Source organism: Trematomus bernacchii, unplaced genomic scaffold (assembly GCF_902827165.1).
Source record: "Trematomus bernacchii unplaced genomic scaffold, fTreBer1.1, whole genome shotgun sequence".
Classification (NCBI taxonomy): domain Eukaryota; kingdom Metazoa; phylum Chordata; class Actinopteri; order Perciformes; family Nototheniidae; genus Trematomus; species Trematomus bernacchii.
In genome coordinates, this window is record NW_022987739.1 from 10,011,438 (window position 1) to 10,027,460 (window position 16,023).

Below are 16,023 nucleotides of genomic sequence, written 5' to 3' on the forward strand. Positions count from 1 at the left end.
TTATAGTTTTTTTTCAGTTCAGCATAATGGAAAAATATTGTATTAAACACATTTAGGATTCTATTTAATGTGAAATGTTGTTTATTATATACAGTCTTTTATTTGGAAATCTCCTAACATGTCAAAACAGCAGGCCGCAATACATATACAAGAGTGCTTGTCAAAGGTCCAGCAAATACAAGTAACATTATCTCGAGAGTGCAAATGTTGTCAGTTGGAAAATAGATTTGAAAGGTAGACTTGTGTTTTCTCTTAACAAAATATGAGCATGTGGTCTGAGATGGTTTACAGCATATTCAGAAAGCCCAAGTTGAAAGGATCATAAAAGTCATATATATTATACTGTATTCATACATAATTCCAGGTTATCTTATCATGCTTTCATTCCTTACATTTTTGTCTGGTGGCTTGAACTTTTAAACCTTTAATATCATTGTTTCTTCACCTGTGGCCTTTTTGAGTTGACCTGTAAGGTTTTATAACATTCAAAAATGCAAACGGTCTTCTGGTACGTTATAAACTGTCTTTAAACAGCAATTTGACCTGTCTAAAAGGCTACATGAGAAGTATTCTGAACATCTATATACACCCTGATTTAACATAGGACTTTGACTTATGCATTTAATATGTGTATTTGAAATGATTAACGCCTTATTTGTTTAAAGTATATTACTGATGGAAGCAGATGTACATCAGCAGACGGGTTTTAATCTCCTCTTTTTTTATTCTACAGCAATACCCTTTTGTTAAATGATTTGTCAATGAATTTGAAAGTAACCACAGATTCAAAATCATGCATTTTGAGTATTTGTTGTAGGTAGCCTAGCCAAGTTATGTCGACTTAGCCTTCAAAGAGATGCAATGTGGGCAACATAAATCTCACAGATTTAAAGTGCACATTTTTTGTTCAAATCCTCTGTCTATCTCTATACACAGCTAACCTTTTCCTCCTGCTTACTACCTTCATTTTCAGTCAGAAGCATTGTGTCTAATACAATACCATTGACTGACTGCATAGGGGCTTGCCTGCACCTCAGTGGGCTTTGGTAGCCAACGGCTCCAATGCCATTTTTCATGAAAAGTTTAGAGTTTTCTGCCATGGAAGATCGGAATGAAATCCGTGTAAGGGTCCGATCTGCATTCGATGCCCTTTGCTGCCTTCCTGGACCATTAGTAGCAGGGTTTTTGTAATTACAGGTCATATACCGCGTGAATGCTTCCCTGAACGTTTTGTTGAATAGGGTGTAGACCAACGGGTTTATGCCTGATGACACATAACCCACCCAAACAAAGATCTCCATGAGATGGGCAATGACATGAACGTCACAGCTGGTGCATAATACAGAGGTAATGTTAGTGATGAAGAAAGGGCACCACATGACCACAAACAGGAGGAAGACGATGCCTAGCACTTTGGAGGCGCGCTGCTCATTGCTCAGAGTCTGCATTGACTTCTTGCCCATTGTTGACATTCTACGAAAGGATATTTCATCTGCTGTTGGAGAGTTTGACGTGCCTGCAAATGTTCGTTCTTGTATCCTGGGAAGTCTGCTGTCCAGCATGTTGGGTTGCTCAACTTGCGTTGGCGTTAGAGCTTGTTCACTTTGAAAAACTGTGGAGATTGCCAGGTAGCTAAAGCGCTGAGACACCCTTGACTTGAGCAGATACACCTTTTTGCGTAACACCTGGACAGTTAGTAGGTAGATGACCATCATGATAGTCAGAGGGATGAAGAATGCCACCAAGGAGCCAAACATGATAAATTCCCGAAAGGTGTCCGTTTTCAAAAGGCATGTGTGGTTACTGTTGAAGGTGATGTTGTTGGGAAGATGGTTGTTCCTAAGCCCCTTTATCGGAATTGGGATTGCGATACCTGGAAAATGACAAGAACAGTACATATTGGTAAAACATTGGAAATTGTATATTCCTTTTGTAATATCGCTTTTTTATTTTATTTGTATGTATGTGAACCGTTTCTATTTCATTTTCGCACAGACATTCCTGTTTAATTGTACGTGTATGATAGTATTAGTAAGTAGTATCGACAAAAAGTTCATGTTTAGTTAACGGTTACTGTCAAGGAAAAAAAGGCACATTATGATTTGAGGCTTTCCTTTTTGTTTTTAAAAGCAAGTAAACTAATCATCCATCACTTGCCATTATGTTTCTTAAAACTGCTAACAGCAGGAGAGTTGTTACTCTGCATATATACTGGGACTCCGTATAAGTGCTGCTGCCTTCATTCCATCGGAACTTCTGGCTTCGGTCATGAAATGAAGCTCAAATGAAATCAAATCCTTCAGCAAAACCTGCTGTTTTGAGTATTTTGTTTACTGGGCATCAAGCATTTACTCCCTAACCCTCCTTTCCATTAAAAACGCAGGGTGCAGTTTGTATAGTATCTGCATCCGGCAAATAATTCTGGGTCCACAAACCAGGTCTGCCATATATTTTATGTGACGAAATGGACTTCTAGAGAAATAAGTTGTCTAAAGTGAAAACCACTGCAGCGTTGTAAAAGTGGAGGAAATCTGATTTGACATGCTTACCAATGGATATGAGCCACACCAGTGCAATTTTCACCATCGCTTTGGCTCTGGATTTGTATTGGCTGTGTTGGATTGGCTTCTTGATGGCAATGTAGCGATCCAGTGAAATGGCGCATAGGTGCATGATGGATGCAGTAGAAAACAGCACATCGAGGAACAGCCAAATGGGGCAGAGGGGCTCCGGAAGAGGCCAGCCGGAGTCTAAAGAAAAAAGACGAGAAGTGAATTAGTTCAGTTGGACAGTAAGCTGTTGTCTTGCTGTCATCTTTTTTTTTTTAAATAATTAGCTATTCACCTATCTGTGGTTGTGTTATAATTGGTAAATCCCTATAATCTTATCATGATCAAACTGATTTTCTTTTCCCCAAAGATGATTTGGTCTTACAGGAGGCCATTTGCAGGAGGTTTGCAACAAAGGCTAGGATTACAAGTAGCACCCACACAAAATATTGCTGTTTATTTATCCTTATGAGGAATGAGTTTACTGGAAAAAGGAGGGTTCACTTACTGTTTATGGAGCTAAAAGCTCATTATGAAGACGTGCTGGCGACTACGCTCAACAGTAGTGTTTATTTTCAGTTCCAGGCATAAAAATTGGCAAGAAACTATTCTGGCTTTTGTCCTGTAGACCATTAACATTACTAAAAATGTAATATTCCTTTTACATAATTGTGTTTTGTTGTGCCACCCTCCCCTGGCTGCCTACACCAGTTGTCACACTTGGAATTATTGAGTCATAGTTTTGATTAGGTTTCATCTGGAAAGCTTATGCATTGACACATACTCCACTAGTTCTCAAAGTAGATCCTCTGTATGTGTTCTGTGAAGTGTTTTGTCCAATGCCAAATTCAATAAACACTGTAGCTTGCAAGCTCCAAGTATCTGTACAAGGGAACATATTCTATTGCGTTTAATTGAATTATAAACTTAAAAAAGCAAATGTTCGTGATCCTACTGCAACTGGCCAGCACTAGTTATTTGGGTTTACTTTGAAGTCATTCAGAACATACAGTAAGGTAAGAAAATCAGCAAAGCAGTGTGATTGTTTGTATTTTTCAAAAGGTTGGCTTTTGAAAATGTTCAAACCATTTATATTGAAATAGTTTCAGGGAGGATTATGGATGTTCAGCATTTTCTGGTTGCACAAGGCTGTGTTCAGTACCTTGCATAGGAACTCATTCTGTTTGTCAGATTTGTGAGATTGCAAATCTCAACTGCATCATTATTTAATTATATTAGTATTAAGTATACATCTTTTTGATAATTATATGTATATTGTGTAATATAGCACATACAATTAGCTGTTTTTTATCCTATCCAGTTATGTGTTCTAAAACATTGTTTGCTGTGGTTTGTCTTGATCTTTTTGGAGTATTTCTTTTACTATACCTATTGTCAATAGTGTGGCTTGTGTTTAGTAACCAAAACTCCATGCCATAAAACTTATGAAATGGAAAAAAAATACATCTGACCTGCAGCTCTTTTAAAGAAAAGAAAAGAAAATAGAGAGGCAGAGAAAATGATTGTTTGATAAAGCTATTAGAGGTAAAAACCTTGACTCAGTCGGAAGTGTAGTGTGTTGAGGGATGATGCCCTGCAGATGCAACACTTGGGAAAGCAAAACTAAATCATCCCTTATATTAAAAAAAAAAAAAAGAATCTTTAACTTTTGTCACGCAGTGCTATATTTTACATTTACAGCGAATTTTAAATGTGCCGATTTCTTACATTTTTTTTAAGGCGTTCCCTCTATGCTTTGACTTCATCTGCCAAGCAGATGTGGAAAATCCATGACTCGACAGTAATCTTAAATGCATTCCTATTGTTGCCTTGCTTTTTCAGGTTTACATTTAAGATGTTAATCATCTTTGATTTGAAAACATCAGATTTCCACAAAGTCAGAGAAAGTAAAAGCTGCAAAAGATTGAGTCACACTGGACTGCAGTAAGGTTGCTTGTCCCAGCGTCTGGTTCAGAAGACATTTAGTCGACTTATTGACATTCAGCAATGGAGCAGCAAACAAACACAAGTCCCACTGACATGCCTTGCATCATTGTGCTGCCCCCCCTTTCAATTGCCAATCTATTTTCATTACAGTTAATTTAGTTTAAAGGTCATTCATTTGAAACTCAGTTTGCTATCAGCATGCCATACTGTTGGCTCATTTAAAGATTGTCTTCCTAGGGACTGTCTTAAATCCTCAATTACAAGTTAGTGAACACACTCACTTTCAAAATGCTGTTGTTGATTAACACCGTGTAACAGTATAGATGCAATAGTAAATGAATTGCATGGTCTTTACTCATGTAGCCTCTGCATTAGGAAAAGATGAAAGCAGCACCTGTGACCACTTTGACTTGAGCAGGCCTTTCAGCGCTACACCAGTTCTCATGCAAAACAGGAAATGTGAGACAGGCAAAGCCACACATAGACCAGCGTCACACAGTGAGAGACGTAATTTATGTTTGGGCTTATTATGCTTCAGTTGAATTAATGGGGAATACTAGCTAAAACATAGCTTTGTATGGTAAACATTTAAATTGGTAGCATGTCGCTTCATTACCACCACACTGTCACTGGAAATACATAAAACAGTTTTTGTACTGTTGCTAATGTGCAACTGCTCCCACAGCACTGCCAGAGGAAGTAGCATGTTTACTGTCCACTATCTGTGGTTATATTTCCTTCTCATTAATTTGTTGAGTGATAGTCAAGATCGTATCTAGTGTTGCTTACAAACTATTTTTATCCTCTTTGCTATGAGCGAAGTATGCTGGCCTGTTTTCCCTTGTATATTAGAAAGGCAAAGAAAGTAATTCCAAAAACGTTTAATGCTTCCACTCAACAAAAACACATGGATTACTTTCTTGAACGTGTTTTAGTAATGGTTTGCGGGGGTTTAATTTTGTTTTATCGTAATGTCATTTATCGTTTAGTTCAGTATTTCTTTAGATTGTTAACAAGGAATTGATTTGTGCATAAGCAAAGACATGTTTTCTCCCAGTAGGGTAAAGTTTTATTGTTTTTGTATAGCACACGTTTGGTTCACAGATAAGACAGGTTTTCAAACACAGGCCCCTATGCTAAACTTACTGTAGAGAACGGTGACGAGGGCAACGGGCATCACTAGGAGTCCCACCAACAGATCAGCCACGGCAAGCGACATCAGAAAGTAGTTTGTGGCGTTCTGAAGTTTTCTCTCAAGTGACACAGCAAGAATGACCAGGATGTTTCCTCCAATAGTGGGGATGATGACCATGACAATAAGCAGGGCGGCCCATTTCAGCTGAAGCTCAGGCGCTTCCCCTGACAGCGAGCTGTTGGCCTCGGACGGAGCAGGGACTTCTTGAGACATGGTGCTGCAGAGATTACAGCAGGCCTTAGCTTTGGTCTGGGCTCTGATCTTCCTGGTGTTGGACACTCGGTCAGCATGGTCACTGCGTCCTACAGGCAAGGACAGTTCAAGGTCGCTGCACAGGATGCTTCATCCCCATGTGCACTGTACAACAAAAGGAGTAGCTCAAAATCAGCAGAGGATCCACCACTTCGAGGGGGACAAAAAACAGGTCCGCAGCACAAGCTCCAAAGCTGGTAGTAATCCCAACCTTATTGGTATTTTCACAATGAGATGTCAGCAGGGGTCCTCACTTTCCCAGGCCGTTGGTACTCTTTTAATCCTCGGCGGCCACTTAAAAAAACAAACATGTCTGTATAAGGAAAGGAAACATTGGTAACAAGCCTTTCCAATGTATTTTGGGAGTCTAGTTAACTTTAGCTATAAATGTAATATATTACATTTTTAATGGTCTTATATAAAGAAAATTGTTTCTAAACATACACGTGTTAAAGTTAATAAAACACAATGGTTATTTTTAATACAACTTCTGCATTAATCAGGGATATAGAATTTGAATAATCTGAGTCAAATGGATAACACGGAATCAAACAGTATTAAATAAAAAAATGACACTGTTAATAAGCATTATCATGATTCTGTAAGTTGTCTTACCTGCTCCTGTAAGTAGCATCTGTTGTAAATTTAAGTTCCTCGTTGACGTTTCAACTCCATGAGTATTTTTCCGAGACGCTACGTTTTCACCTTTATAAACACTTTAGCAGTATTTCTTGCTGGGAGAACAGTGCAGCTTAACCAATGCATTTCAATCTTAGCACACCTCTTAGTTTAACATATTGTTTAAACTCCCGAATCATCCTTATATTTTCCGCCCTCCGCAAATAAGAACGTGACAAAAAATGCCCTCCTTCAGCGGTTAATCCTAAATCTGTCTCTGTCTGAAGCAGTCCGTGATGTGGAATTTGTTTTCCTTCCACATGTTGGAGGATCCCCCAGTCTTGCCTCGCATCACCTACAGCGATCACAGGTTTAAAACTTTCAGATGTTGTGGCTCCTCCACCTCTCTCCCATTCCCATTCGCTGCCTCTTGTTAACAGCCTGTGATCAGCCGCGCTCTCCCCCGTCTTGTCTGCTCTCTCTCTTCCCCTCCCTCCCCTCCGTCTTGCCCGTGAGTCGCACTCTGTACAAAACAGATGAATGTCTTTGTACTGGCAGTATGCCAGTGGTTCTGGGAGGTAATTTCCCTCAACACAGCCGTCCCACTGTTTATATTTGTCACTTTCTGTTCACTCCTCCATCCGAAGCATTGTTGGGGTGTGTGGACAGGGTTTATGGGGAGAAGCTCTCTGTGTGGTGAAGTACTTGAAAATTACACTTGTACCCCATAGCTGTTTTTAGTTTGTCTTCTGAGCTCAAATGGTCGTGTTGGGAATGTAATTTGAAACCGCTATCCAATTTTCTTATACATGACTTCTTCTGAAATGTATTCCACATTTAGTTTTTTTCCTTTGATCTTTCCGCATAAACTTTGTGTTTTCAATCAGTGTACACTTTGCTTTGCAAAAGCAGATACAAAAAATAGAAATAAAAGATCCTTGGAGTTTACAGAAACCAGATGATGATTCTTAACAATACAATGTGTGAACGCCAGTAACATCTGTGTAACCCTGTGTCTTCCAGTAAAGGGCAGCCCATAGACCAAATGTTCCTTATAGTGATAATTCACTTATAGACAGTGCCCCATAAGAAAGGTTGTTTAATAAATACAGTTATTATGAGTTACCCTGTTCTCTTTTTGCTCCTTTTTAAATGGGTTGCTTGTTAATGGGTTGGCTTTAAGACTTTACATGTGTGATTGCTGGTGAAAATCTGAGTTCCCCCAGCCAATCTTTACTGTTTCTTTCCCATTTGCTAAAAAAAATTCTATATATTTTTTGTTTATGATGCAAAGAACAGCTGAAGGTGTGCTGCTAGCAGTATGCTGACTTCTGCTCTAGCACATCAAATGCATGCCAAACAGGCACATTCTTTTAAATGATATCCAATCTTGCTGACTGAGATTGCAACATCAGTTGTCAGATCTACACATTTTGCAGACTTTCAAACTGCTGTAGCAATCGGCAGTTATTGTTCTTGGGAAACTCTGTATTAGTGTTGGGTTGTATTATGTTCTCTGGGAGGTATGCTAATTAATAAAAAAATAATTAAAACCACAATTCCCCTGATGCGACTTACAATTTCTCTTGTTTCCCTTTTGCTAGACAGTTGATTTCCTTTTGATTTTAATTATTGTGTGTGTGTGTGTGTGTGTGTGTGTGTGTGTGTGTGTGTGTGTGTGTGTGTGTGTGTGTGTGTGTGTGTGTGTGTGTGTGTGTGTGTGTGTGTGTGTGTGTGTGTGTGTGTGTGTGTGTGTGTGTGTGTGTGTGTGTGTGTGTGTGTGTGTGTGTGTGTGTGTGTGTGTGTGTGTGTGTGTGTGTGTGTGTGTGTGTGTGTGTGTGTGTGTGTGTGTGTGTGTGTGTGTGTGTGTGTGTGTGTGTGTGTGTGTGTGTGTGTGTGTGTGTGTGTGTGTGTGTGGCTTCTGTCACTCACCGTAATAGCTGTGAGGCATGCACATATAATCATACAGTCCATTAACCGGTCAAGTAAAAGCCTCGTGAAATTTTGTAACCTTTTTTAAGTAAATATTTCACATATCGCTTCTATGACCAAAGTCTTAAAGCACAAATATGGTAAAAGGGTCGGAGTACAAAAGTACACTGTGGATTGCAGAAGGGTTCAAGGTCTTCATGTTTCCAAAGAATAAATAATAGGTTTTGTTGGATTTAATTGTCCTTATCAGGCTGAATGGAATAGCAAGCGTCACAAGATTAACATGTCATATTTTATTATTATTTCTCATCTGAGGTTTTTAGGCCCAGCGCACATTATGAAGATATTTAAATTAGGCTTGACATTCAGGCGTCATTGCTTCACTGCCTTTTTAAGAATAAACAAATGCAGGATATTGATTCCCTTTTTCCATCCAAGTTCTTCCATTTTGCCTGTGATTAAAGGTAATTGGTTTATCTTTTATCTAGAAAAGCTTTAAAAAGGCTTTAGATTAAATGATTTGTTAAGTTTTAGTTCTCTGTTGATTTTAGACTTTCATCCTGTAATGGATTGATGAAAACACCCTAAATTGAAAATGTGTGTCTGAGGGTTCAGCCAAGTATGAATTAAAGGGAGTGGAAGGATGTTTTTAGGAGTAAGTTCAAGTGCCTTATTGTTTACCTGCTCTTAATGTCTCCCTTTGTCTCTCTTCAGGACCCCTGAGCAGTGTCCCAGTGTGGTGTCACTTCTGTCGGAGAGCTACAACCCTCATGTGCGCTGTGGGGCGGCCATGGCCCTGGGCATCTGCTGTGCTGGGACCGGCAACAAGGTGAGCGCTTTGACCTAAGTTTTTATTTTCTTTAATGGTGTTGAACTGCAGATACAGTGTATTCAAATAAAGGGGCTACCTGGAGGACTAGATGCTTGTCTTAGGTCTTATCTGATTATGGACTTTTAAAATGAAACACCCGACAATTTGGGATTTAACACCGATGTGTAAAAAAAAGAAGTGGGCAAATCTTTAATATTGGTTGTCTTAAAAAAGGAGAAAGCCATTGGTCTGTTCTTTGCTCTGGTTAATGTATCCCCTGTGGCTATTTGAGAATGTACCATGTCTATACTCCAGCTCCCATCCAACATACTCTACATAAGGGTAAACCGGCTCGCTTTGGGTTTCTTCAATTTTTCCCCATTAACTGTGGGGTTTCTTTGGAAGTTTCTTCTTGTCTGATGTTAGTGTCCAAGGACAGAGAGTGTCATACTCATATTCTGTACGAACTGTTAAGTCCACTGAGACAAATGTAAATGTTTGATATTGGGCTATATAAATAAACTTTGTTTGATTGATTTTGTACCTACTGTAGAAGTTGCAGGTTACAACTGCCTCATTTAAACCTAATTTGCTTTAAGACAATTGTAAATCATACAGTGTGATCGAAGGCTAAAGTCCTGCAACTATGAGAGAAGCTATCTTACTTGTAAACTATTGACATTTGCAAAGTTCAGCAATGAGGAGCTCATTAATTGTGGAAAGTTCTGGTGGTAAATTTGCTGATGGAACGGTCCAAATTGGCTCAGAGTCACCAGGCTTCACGATGCCACGGCGTCTCCGAAAGGAGAGTTAAGAAGACAGGAGTCGGGGGTGCTGCCAGTTCCTGAGCTGTCTAACTATGTGGGCTGATCAGACTCAGGTGCCATAGCCGAACCAGAGTCATGGATCACTGCATCATGATCCCTGAAGCACCAATGTTAATGTTTTTGCCGAGAAAAAAGCCACTGCTTGGTTTTTCCAGAAAAGCCCTCGAGCACATTTGGTCCTTAATGAAAATAATGATGTTGTGGCAAGAGAAGTGGGTCACCTATCCGCCATCATCATACACCTTGGGCTTTGGCTATTTTTTTACTATAAATGTGAAAGAAAAAACGGCACAGGAAAACAGTTTTGACTTTGCTTTAGTCGGTTTGTTTATGCTGATTTCATGCCATAATGAAAATCTTAAATACCGTTCAGCTTCTTTAGGGAATTGGATGTTAGCATTGTTCCCTAAAATCCACCCATCATTTCAGAATACTGTCATATGATCCACTTTTTATAAATATGTATGAATATGGTATTTATGTCGTGGTAAAGTGTGTACTGCACTGTTCCAATTATTTATACAAGCTTCTAGACAGTTTTTAACAGTAGTGAATTGAATGTGATTTAAAGTTCACCTCGGACGAGGCCAAGCCTGAAGAAAACAGTCCTACATTCAAAATGGATTAAGAAGATCTAAAGCAACCACATTATGTGTCGTCCTGCTCTGCTGATTGAGCCTGACAGTAAATACCCTCAATTAAACCCCTCGACAGCCTATCAGGAACAGGATGTGGTCGACTGGTGTTGGCTTTACACTCTGAGTTATCGTCCCGGTACACTGCTGTCTCGGCCAGCTGAGCCGAGCGCATGGATGAAACACGGTTTATTTGACCTCCGCTGTCATCATCCTCGTTTGTTTCTCTTTCCTCTGCGGAGCTGACGCCTCTTTCTGAGTCTGGTGGTGTGGGTTACAGCCATTACTGCTCAGCTGAGAACAGAAATAAAAGGAGCAAAGGGGTGGACCTCCCTTATTTCTTCATAGGCGGGTCTTGTCGATAATGTTACTTCGTTCCCCTGGGCAACCAGATGTAGATGAAACTAATCTCATTAATGTGTGGTCTGGATGTCTGTTGATAATTCCTTTTCCTGTATTCAACCAAACGAAAGTGTTCCTTTTTTAGCACACAGCTTCTCTTTTGGCAGATGTAAACATTTTATATATATTATATAAGTGAAAAAAAACATCCAATCAGGTCATGGTCACTAAAAGAGGTCATTAGTGCATCTTCTTTTAAAGCTATACTAAACAAATAACATTGCAAATTACTTTGACCCTCTGATGAAACTTACACTATTTATATATATATATATATTACTTTCTAAAGAAACGTACAACTGCCCAGTGAAATTGTTGCCAAATATACATTTGCCTCATTCACTGAACCACCCCGTATAGAGCTTGTAAACAATCCTCTACAACCATATGTACTGCCAAATTGGGTAGAAATCAAAGGTTGATTATATTAAAATGATGTGACACACATACCTTTGATTGAGATAAACTACCATTTAAACAACATTACCAGCTTTTCTGTTCTGCTTTTATCTCCACAGGAGGCCATCAATCTGCTTGAGCCCATGACCAACGACCCGGTGAATTATGTGAGGCAGGGCGCCCTCATTGCCTCTGCGCTCATCATGGTCCAGCAGACCGAAGTCACCTGTCCCAAGGTAAGATATTAATGTTTGCTTGTTTATTTTACACTTATTTAAACACCTTATTTATCAATGAAATGGCTTTATAGCCTTCAATCAAAACGACATGGATCAAGTCTTTTGTCGAGAGATCTCTTTCATAGGTCTATCTGACATTAAACAGGGCAGGGAAAGACCAGTGCAATTGCTTACTCAAGAGTGAGGACAAAGAAAGGAAAAAAAGGGGAGTTGCTTGACCAAAAGCAGAAGGCATTAAACGGTTAAGACCAAGGGAAAGACATTTGTGTCATGTAAGACTTGAGAGTGACTAGTCCAGGCATAACTGCACGCTCTCACCCTCGGAGCACCTCATACTTTGTCATGGACAGTTAAGATTTGCCAGACACATTTTCAAAGACTCTTCATCTGCACACTGCAACAGTCCTTAAAGCTCAAGGCAGTGAGCAGGATTGTGAAAGAGGCAGTGGAATGTCAGGAGGTATAACATCCACGGCTGTTTATTTCAAAGCCCTGCTCTTTGTAATTTCCAGCTGCGCTTCACAGTTGTTGGCAGAAGTATTAGACCTTTTAGTTTCTCAGTGGTAAATTGCCCAAATTGGCTGCGTACTACCCATCAGAGTGTTAACTCTGTTCCCTGTGGTAATGACGGGACTCCCACATGTACTACATCAGGTGCGTGTGACATTGTGATGAATTATGCTGACAGTGTGCTAGTTTGAAAGTGTCACAGGTCGTAATGCAATATGCTTAACGTAAACCTTCACCTTTTGTTTGATGGGGCCCTGTAACAGAAAGTCACAGACTTGGCAAACAATGCATCCATTCAGCCTTTTAAAGCAGTATTTAAAAGTGTTAGGGGATTCTAGGTTAACCTAGTCTTATTTGTATTGCCAAGAGTTTCCAAGGAGAAAACTAAAATAGAAATGTAGCTTGTTGGAAGCAATACAGCCATCATTTGTGTAATGCTGTATGTAGAACATGTGCATGACAAGTAATCAACTTTAACATGGAGTAGCAATATATTTTAGAGCAGCATCCATTTGTGGACTTGGCGATCAGTCAATCAACAGAAATAATTGCCAACACTTTTGATAATAAATGTGATTTATCACGCATAAATAGATAAAACAATAACTGAACCTGGTGTTTATCCAAAGCATCAAACACAAATTCAGTGTTTGGGTTTGCCATTGGTGTCATAACATCAAGTGTTTCACATTAACACATTTTCATCCCCTCTCTATTCTAGGTGAACCAGTTCAGGCAGCTTTATTCGAAAGTGATCAACGACAAGCATGATGACGTTATGGCCAAGTTTGGAGCCATCCTGGCCCAGGGAATCCTCGATGCAGGTTAGTGTCCAAACAGGAGAGCACAAGACATATTCACCTGTTTACAGAGACTAGTATTTACACATGAGGTCTGGTAACTGGAAGGACACCATCTTGATTTCATCAGAATTCAATGGGTTTTTCCATGGCTGTCACTTGAAACTGAGATCAATCCGGTCTGTGGTCCCACCTGCCTCCATGTCCTCACCCCTCAGGGGGATACCAAAACACCCACATGCTTAATTACTGCTCTAACTGTAATATGGGTTTGTGGTGGTGGTGTGTGTGTGTGTGTGTGGTGTGTGTGTGTGTGTGTGTGTGTGTGTGTGTGTGTGTGTGTGTGTGTGTGTGTGTGTGTGTGTGTGTGTGTGTGTGTGTGTGTGTGTGTGTGTGTGTGTGTGTGTGTGTGTGTGTGTGTGTGTGTGTGTGTGTGTGTGTGTGTGTGTGTGGTGTGTGTGTGTGTGTGGTGTGTGTGTGTGTGTGTGTGTGTGTGTGTGTGTGTGTGTGTGTGTGTGTGTGTGTGTGTGTGTGTGTGTGTGTGTGTGTGTGTGTGTGTGTGTGTGTGTGTGTGTGTGTGTGTGTGTGTGTGTGTGTGTGTGTGTGTGTGTGTGTGTGTGTGTGTGTGTGTGTGTGTGTGGTAATCATGCTCAAGCGAACTCGGAGTAACCATCCCTGGTTGGCCACCCGTGCACCGTGTCTCTGGAACAGATCATGCTAAGGTGCATTAGCGCCTGGCGTCCCCCCCTCAGCTCCGGTCTGCTCTCAGCCATATGGCCCGTTGGTCTCTTGGTGATTACTGTTTGTCTGATGGTCTCTGTGTTTGTGTGTCTGTGCAAGTGTTTGTGGACACAGGCATGCAGCATGTGTTTATGTGCGTGGGGTTCGAGAGAGCTGCACCTCATCACATGGAGTGCTACACACTCGCGTACATGTATGTATACACAAACCCTCAATGCAGCCAGGAGCAGAAATCCATTTTCTTGCACCAACATAAAACCCTGTGTGCCGAGCCAGAGAGAAACCAGCTCTGTTTACACACTGCTGTCCAAATACACCATCAGGTGTTGCAACTTACACCAAGTCAAGTCTAACTGAAGTATTTGCATGTGTACTTGAAAGGAGAAGTGCAGCGCATGTGTTTTTGAGATGTTGTGACTCATGAATGTTTTTCCTCGATCATTAAATTGCCTCGTGATTAACTCAGCCCCGCTTGCGGCGATATCTGATGGTTAATTTTGTTCCGAGCAGATTAGCCATCTTGATGACAGACAGGACCCTAAATCATATATCAAATCAGGCACATTAACCGTAATGAACTCGGCAAACATGCCAAGATGACCCTGCGTGAGACCATCCAGACAAAACCCTGACCACCGGTTTCATTTTTCATGCAGCTGACGCTCTCCCCCCCCCCCCCTGCTCCTCATGCCAAACTCCTGCTCTCTGCTTAATGCATGTTTTCAGTAGGATTCAGTGTGTATCTTACAGTTTAAACACATTCATGCAGGGAACACACCACTCCTGTTTGACTGTCAGACATGCTCAAGCTTGTGTGGTGTGAATGTTTTTAGTATTCTGGTTCTCCTTGGGGGGGGGTTGGCGTTTTTGAGGTGCACGGGTAATTGTATTTAATTTGACGAGCGGAAGCGATTAGAGCTCAGTTTCATGATCACTGGTGCCCATTACCCAGGAAATGTCAGTCTCTTTGGCTCATTCTCTCACCTCTACATGCTCATTCCACATTTACAGACTTTCCCTGACTAATTGATGGTCCATGAAATTAGTTTTATTTTGTGGTTTCTCCAAACATTACATGCCCCTTGTTTCATCTTTTCAAAGTGACACAGCAAGCAGGTTGAATGTTGGTGTTGTAATTGAACACCTTTTTTTAGAGGAATCACTTCTATCCCGTGCCTCCCTCACCAACTCCTTGGAATGAAAATTGGCCCACCAAACTAAGAGTTGGCAAAAACAGCAGGTTGGAGGGGGCCCCCTAGTCAAGTGCTCTCAACCTCTTCTCAACTTTCTAAGAGACTCTTAAGCACCCAGTTGTGGTGCAGCATGCGGACCTTGTGACTCATTCTGGCCGACGTTCTATCCGTCGGCTCGGGATTGTCTGAACACTGGTTCAGATGTCAAGATAAGGCCCTGGTTTTAAATCTCCCAAGTGGCCTCAGAAAAGAGTGGGCGCGCAACAAAGTCAGCAGATGATTTAGCTGGCATTGTCTGTCTGGATAAACCGCTGCTCCCTTGTAACCTTCCATTTTTTTTAAAGGAACGTTTTTCTTTTCATCTCTACACTAATGACGGATTTATCCTCGCTGTCTCCTACCAAGTCTTCCTCCCACTCCCTCTTGTCTTCCTTTTTCAATCCCTCCTGTCCCAGAAAGGCCAAAGGGAGGTTTGTGACTTTTTGGTACGGTTCCAAGTAGCACCCCTGACCCTGTGCTTCACCTTTTTTGTTCACTCTGCGGACACGTTTGACACCTCCAGGGTGCAAACTCCCTAGCACAGAAAACTGAGAATGAGCTCTTTATAATCTAACATTATGGAAACGCAGATGGGAAACGTGTCTGCTATTTCTGGGACATCTGACACACCTTGGAGCTCACGTCTCATGATAATGACCTGACTAAAACGGTTGAATACAGGAAGCTGTAGACAATGCATTCCCTGGAGTAGTTGGCTCACCAGTTTGTCCCTGTAATATAAATCAACATATCGGACAGATTGAAGCCGAACGACGGCCTTCTCAGGGTGGTGACCATCCTGCTCTGTGCCCTCATTAACCTTCCACTACTTCATCTTATAGTACTTGTGCCAACTGTATTTTAATATATTAATGCAGCGGTGATAAAATGATGATTCCCTTTTTCCGAAGCAAGTGGTGTGCGTGTTGCCTTT

At 40.8% G+C, this 16,023-nt stretch overlaps 2 protein-coding genes across 3 annotated transcripts in view; one reads left to right on the plus strand and one right to left on the minus strand.

Moving 5' to 3' along the window:
• Nucleotides 1-16,023, plus strand: part of psmd1 (proteasome 26S subunit, non-ATPase 1) — a 36,993-nt gene that overhangs the window by 10,677 nt on the left and 10,293 nt on the right. Inside the window, exons 17-19 of the mRNA XM_034147693.1 lie at nucleotides 9,208-9,322; nucleotides 11,687-11,803; nucleotides 13,038-13,140. Of these exons, the coding sequence (XP_034003584.1) occupies nucleotides 9,208-9,322; nucleotides 11,687-11,803; nucleotides 13,038-13,140 (335 nt within the window). The remainder of the gene's footprint in view (nucleotides 1-9,207; nucleotides 9,323-11,686; nucleotides 11,804-13,037; nucleotides 13,141-16,023) is intronic.
• On the minus strand, nucleotides 81-7,515 carry htr2b (5-hydroxytryptamine (serotonin) receptor 2B, G protein-coupled). Of its 2 annotated transcripts, none has more exons than XM_034147694.1 (4): nucleotides 6,559-7,515; nucleotides 5,643-6,237; nucleotides 2,550-2,750; nucleotides 81-1,873 (listed from the first exon to the last, which is right to left on the minus strand). In XM_034147694.1, exons 2-4 carry the CDS (start codon nucleotides 5,902-5,904, stop codon nucleotides 927-929), a joined length of 1,410 nt encoding a protein of 469 aa, XP_034003585.1. In that variant the 5' UTR covers nucleotides 5,905-6,237; nucleotides 6,559-7,515; the 3' UTR covers nucleotides 81-926. The 2 variants fall into 2 exon arrangements, with proteins under 2 accessions (XP_034003585.1, XP_034003586.1); XM_034147695.1 differs by having other exon boundaries at nucleotides 5,643-6,256.

What these genes read in the sequence shown, in the direction of transcription:
- htr2b (XM_034147694.1), bottom strand. Translation starts at nt 5,904, where the DNA reads ATGTCTCAAGAAGTCCCTGCTCCGTCCGAGGCCAACAGCTCGCTGTCA. An exon ending in CCTCGTCACCGTTCTCTACA is followed by an intron (nt 2,751 to 5,642) that starts GTAAGTTTAGCA and finishes TTTTTTCTTTAG; the next exon opens with ACTCCGGCTGGCCTCTTCCG. An exon ending in GGTGTGGCTCATATCCATTG is followed by an intron (nt 1,874 to 2,549) that starts GTAAGCATGTCA and finishes GTCATTTTCCAG; the next exon opens with GTATCGCAATCCCAATTCCG.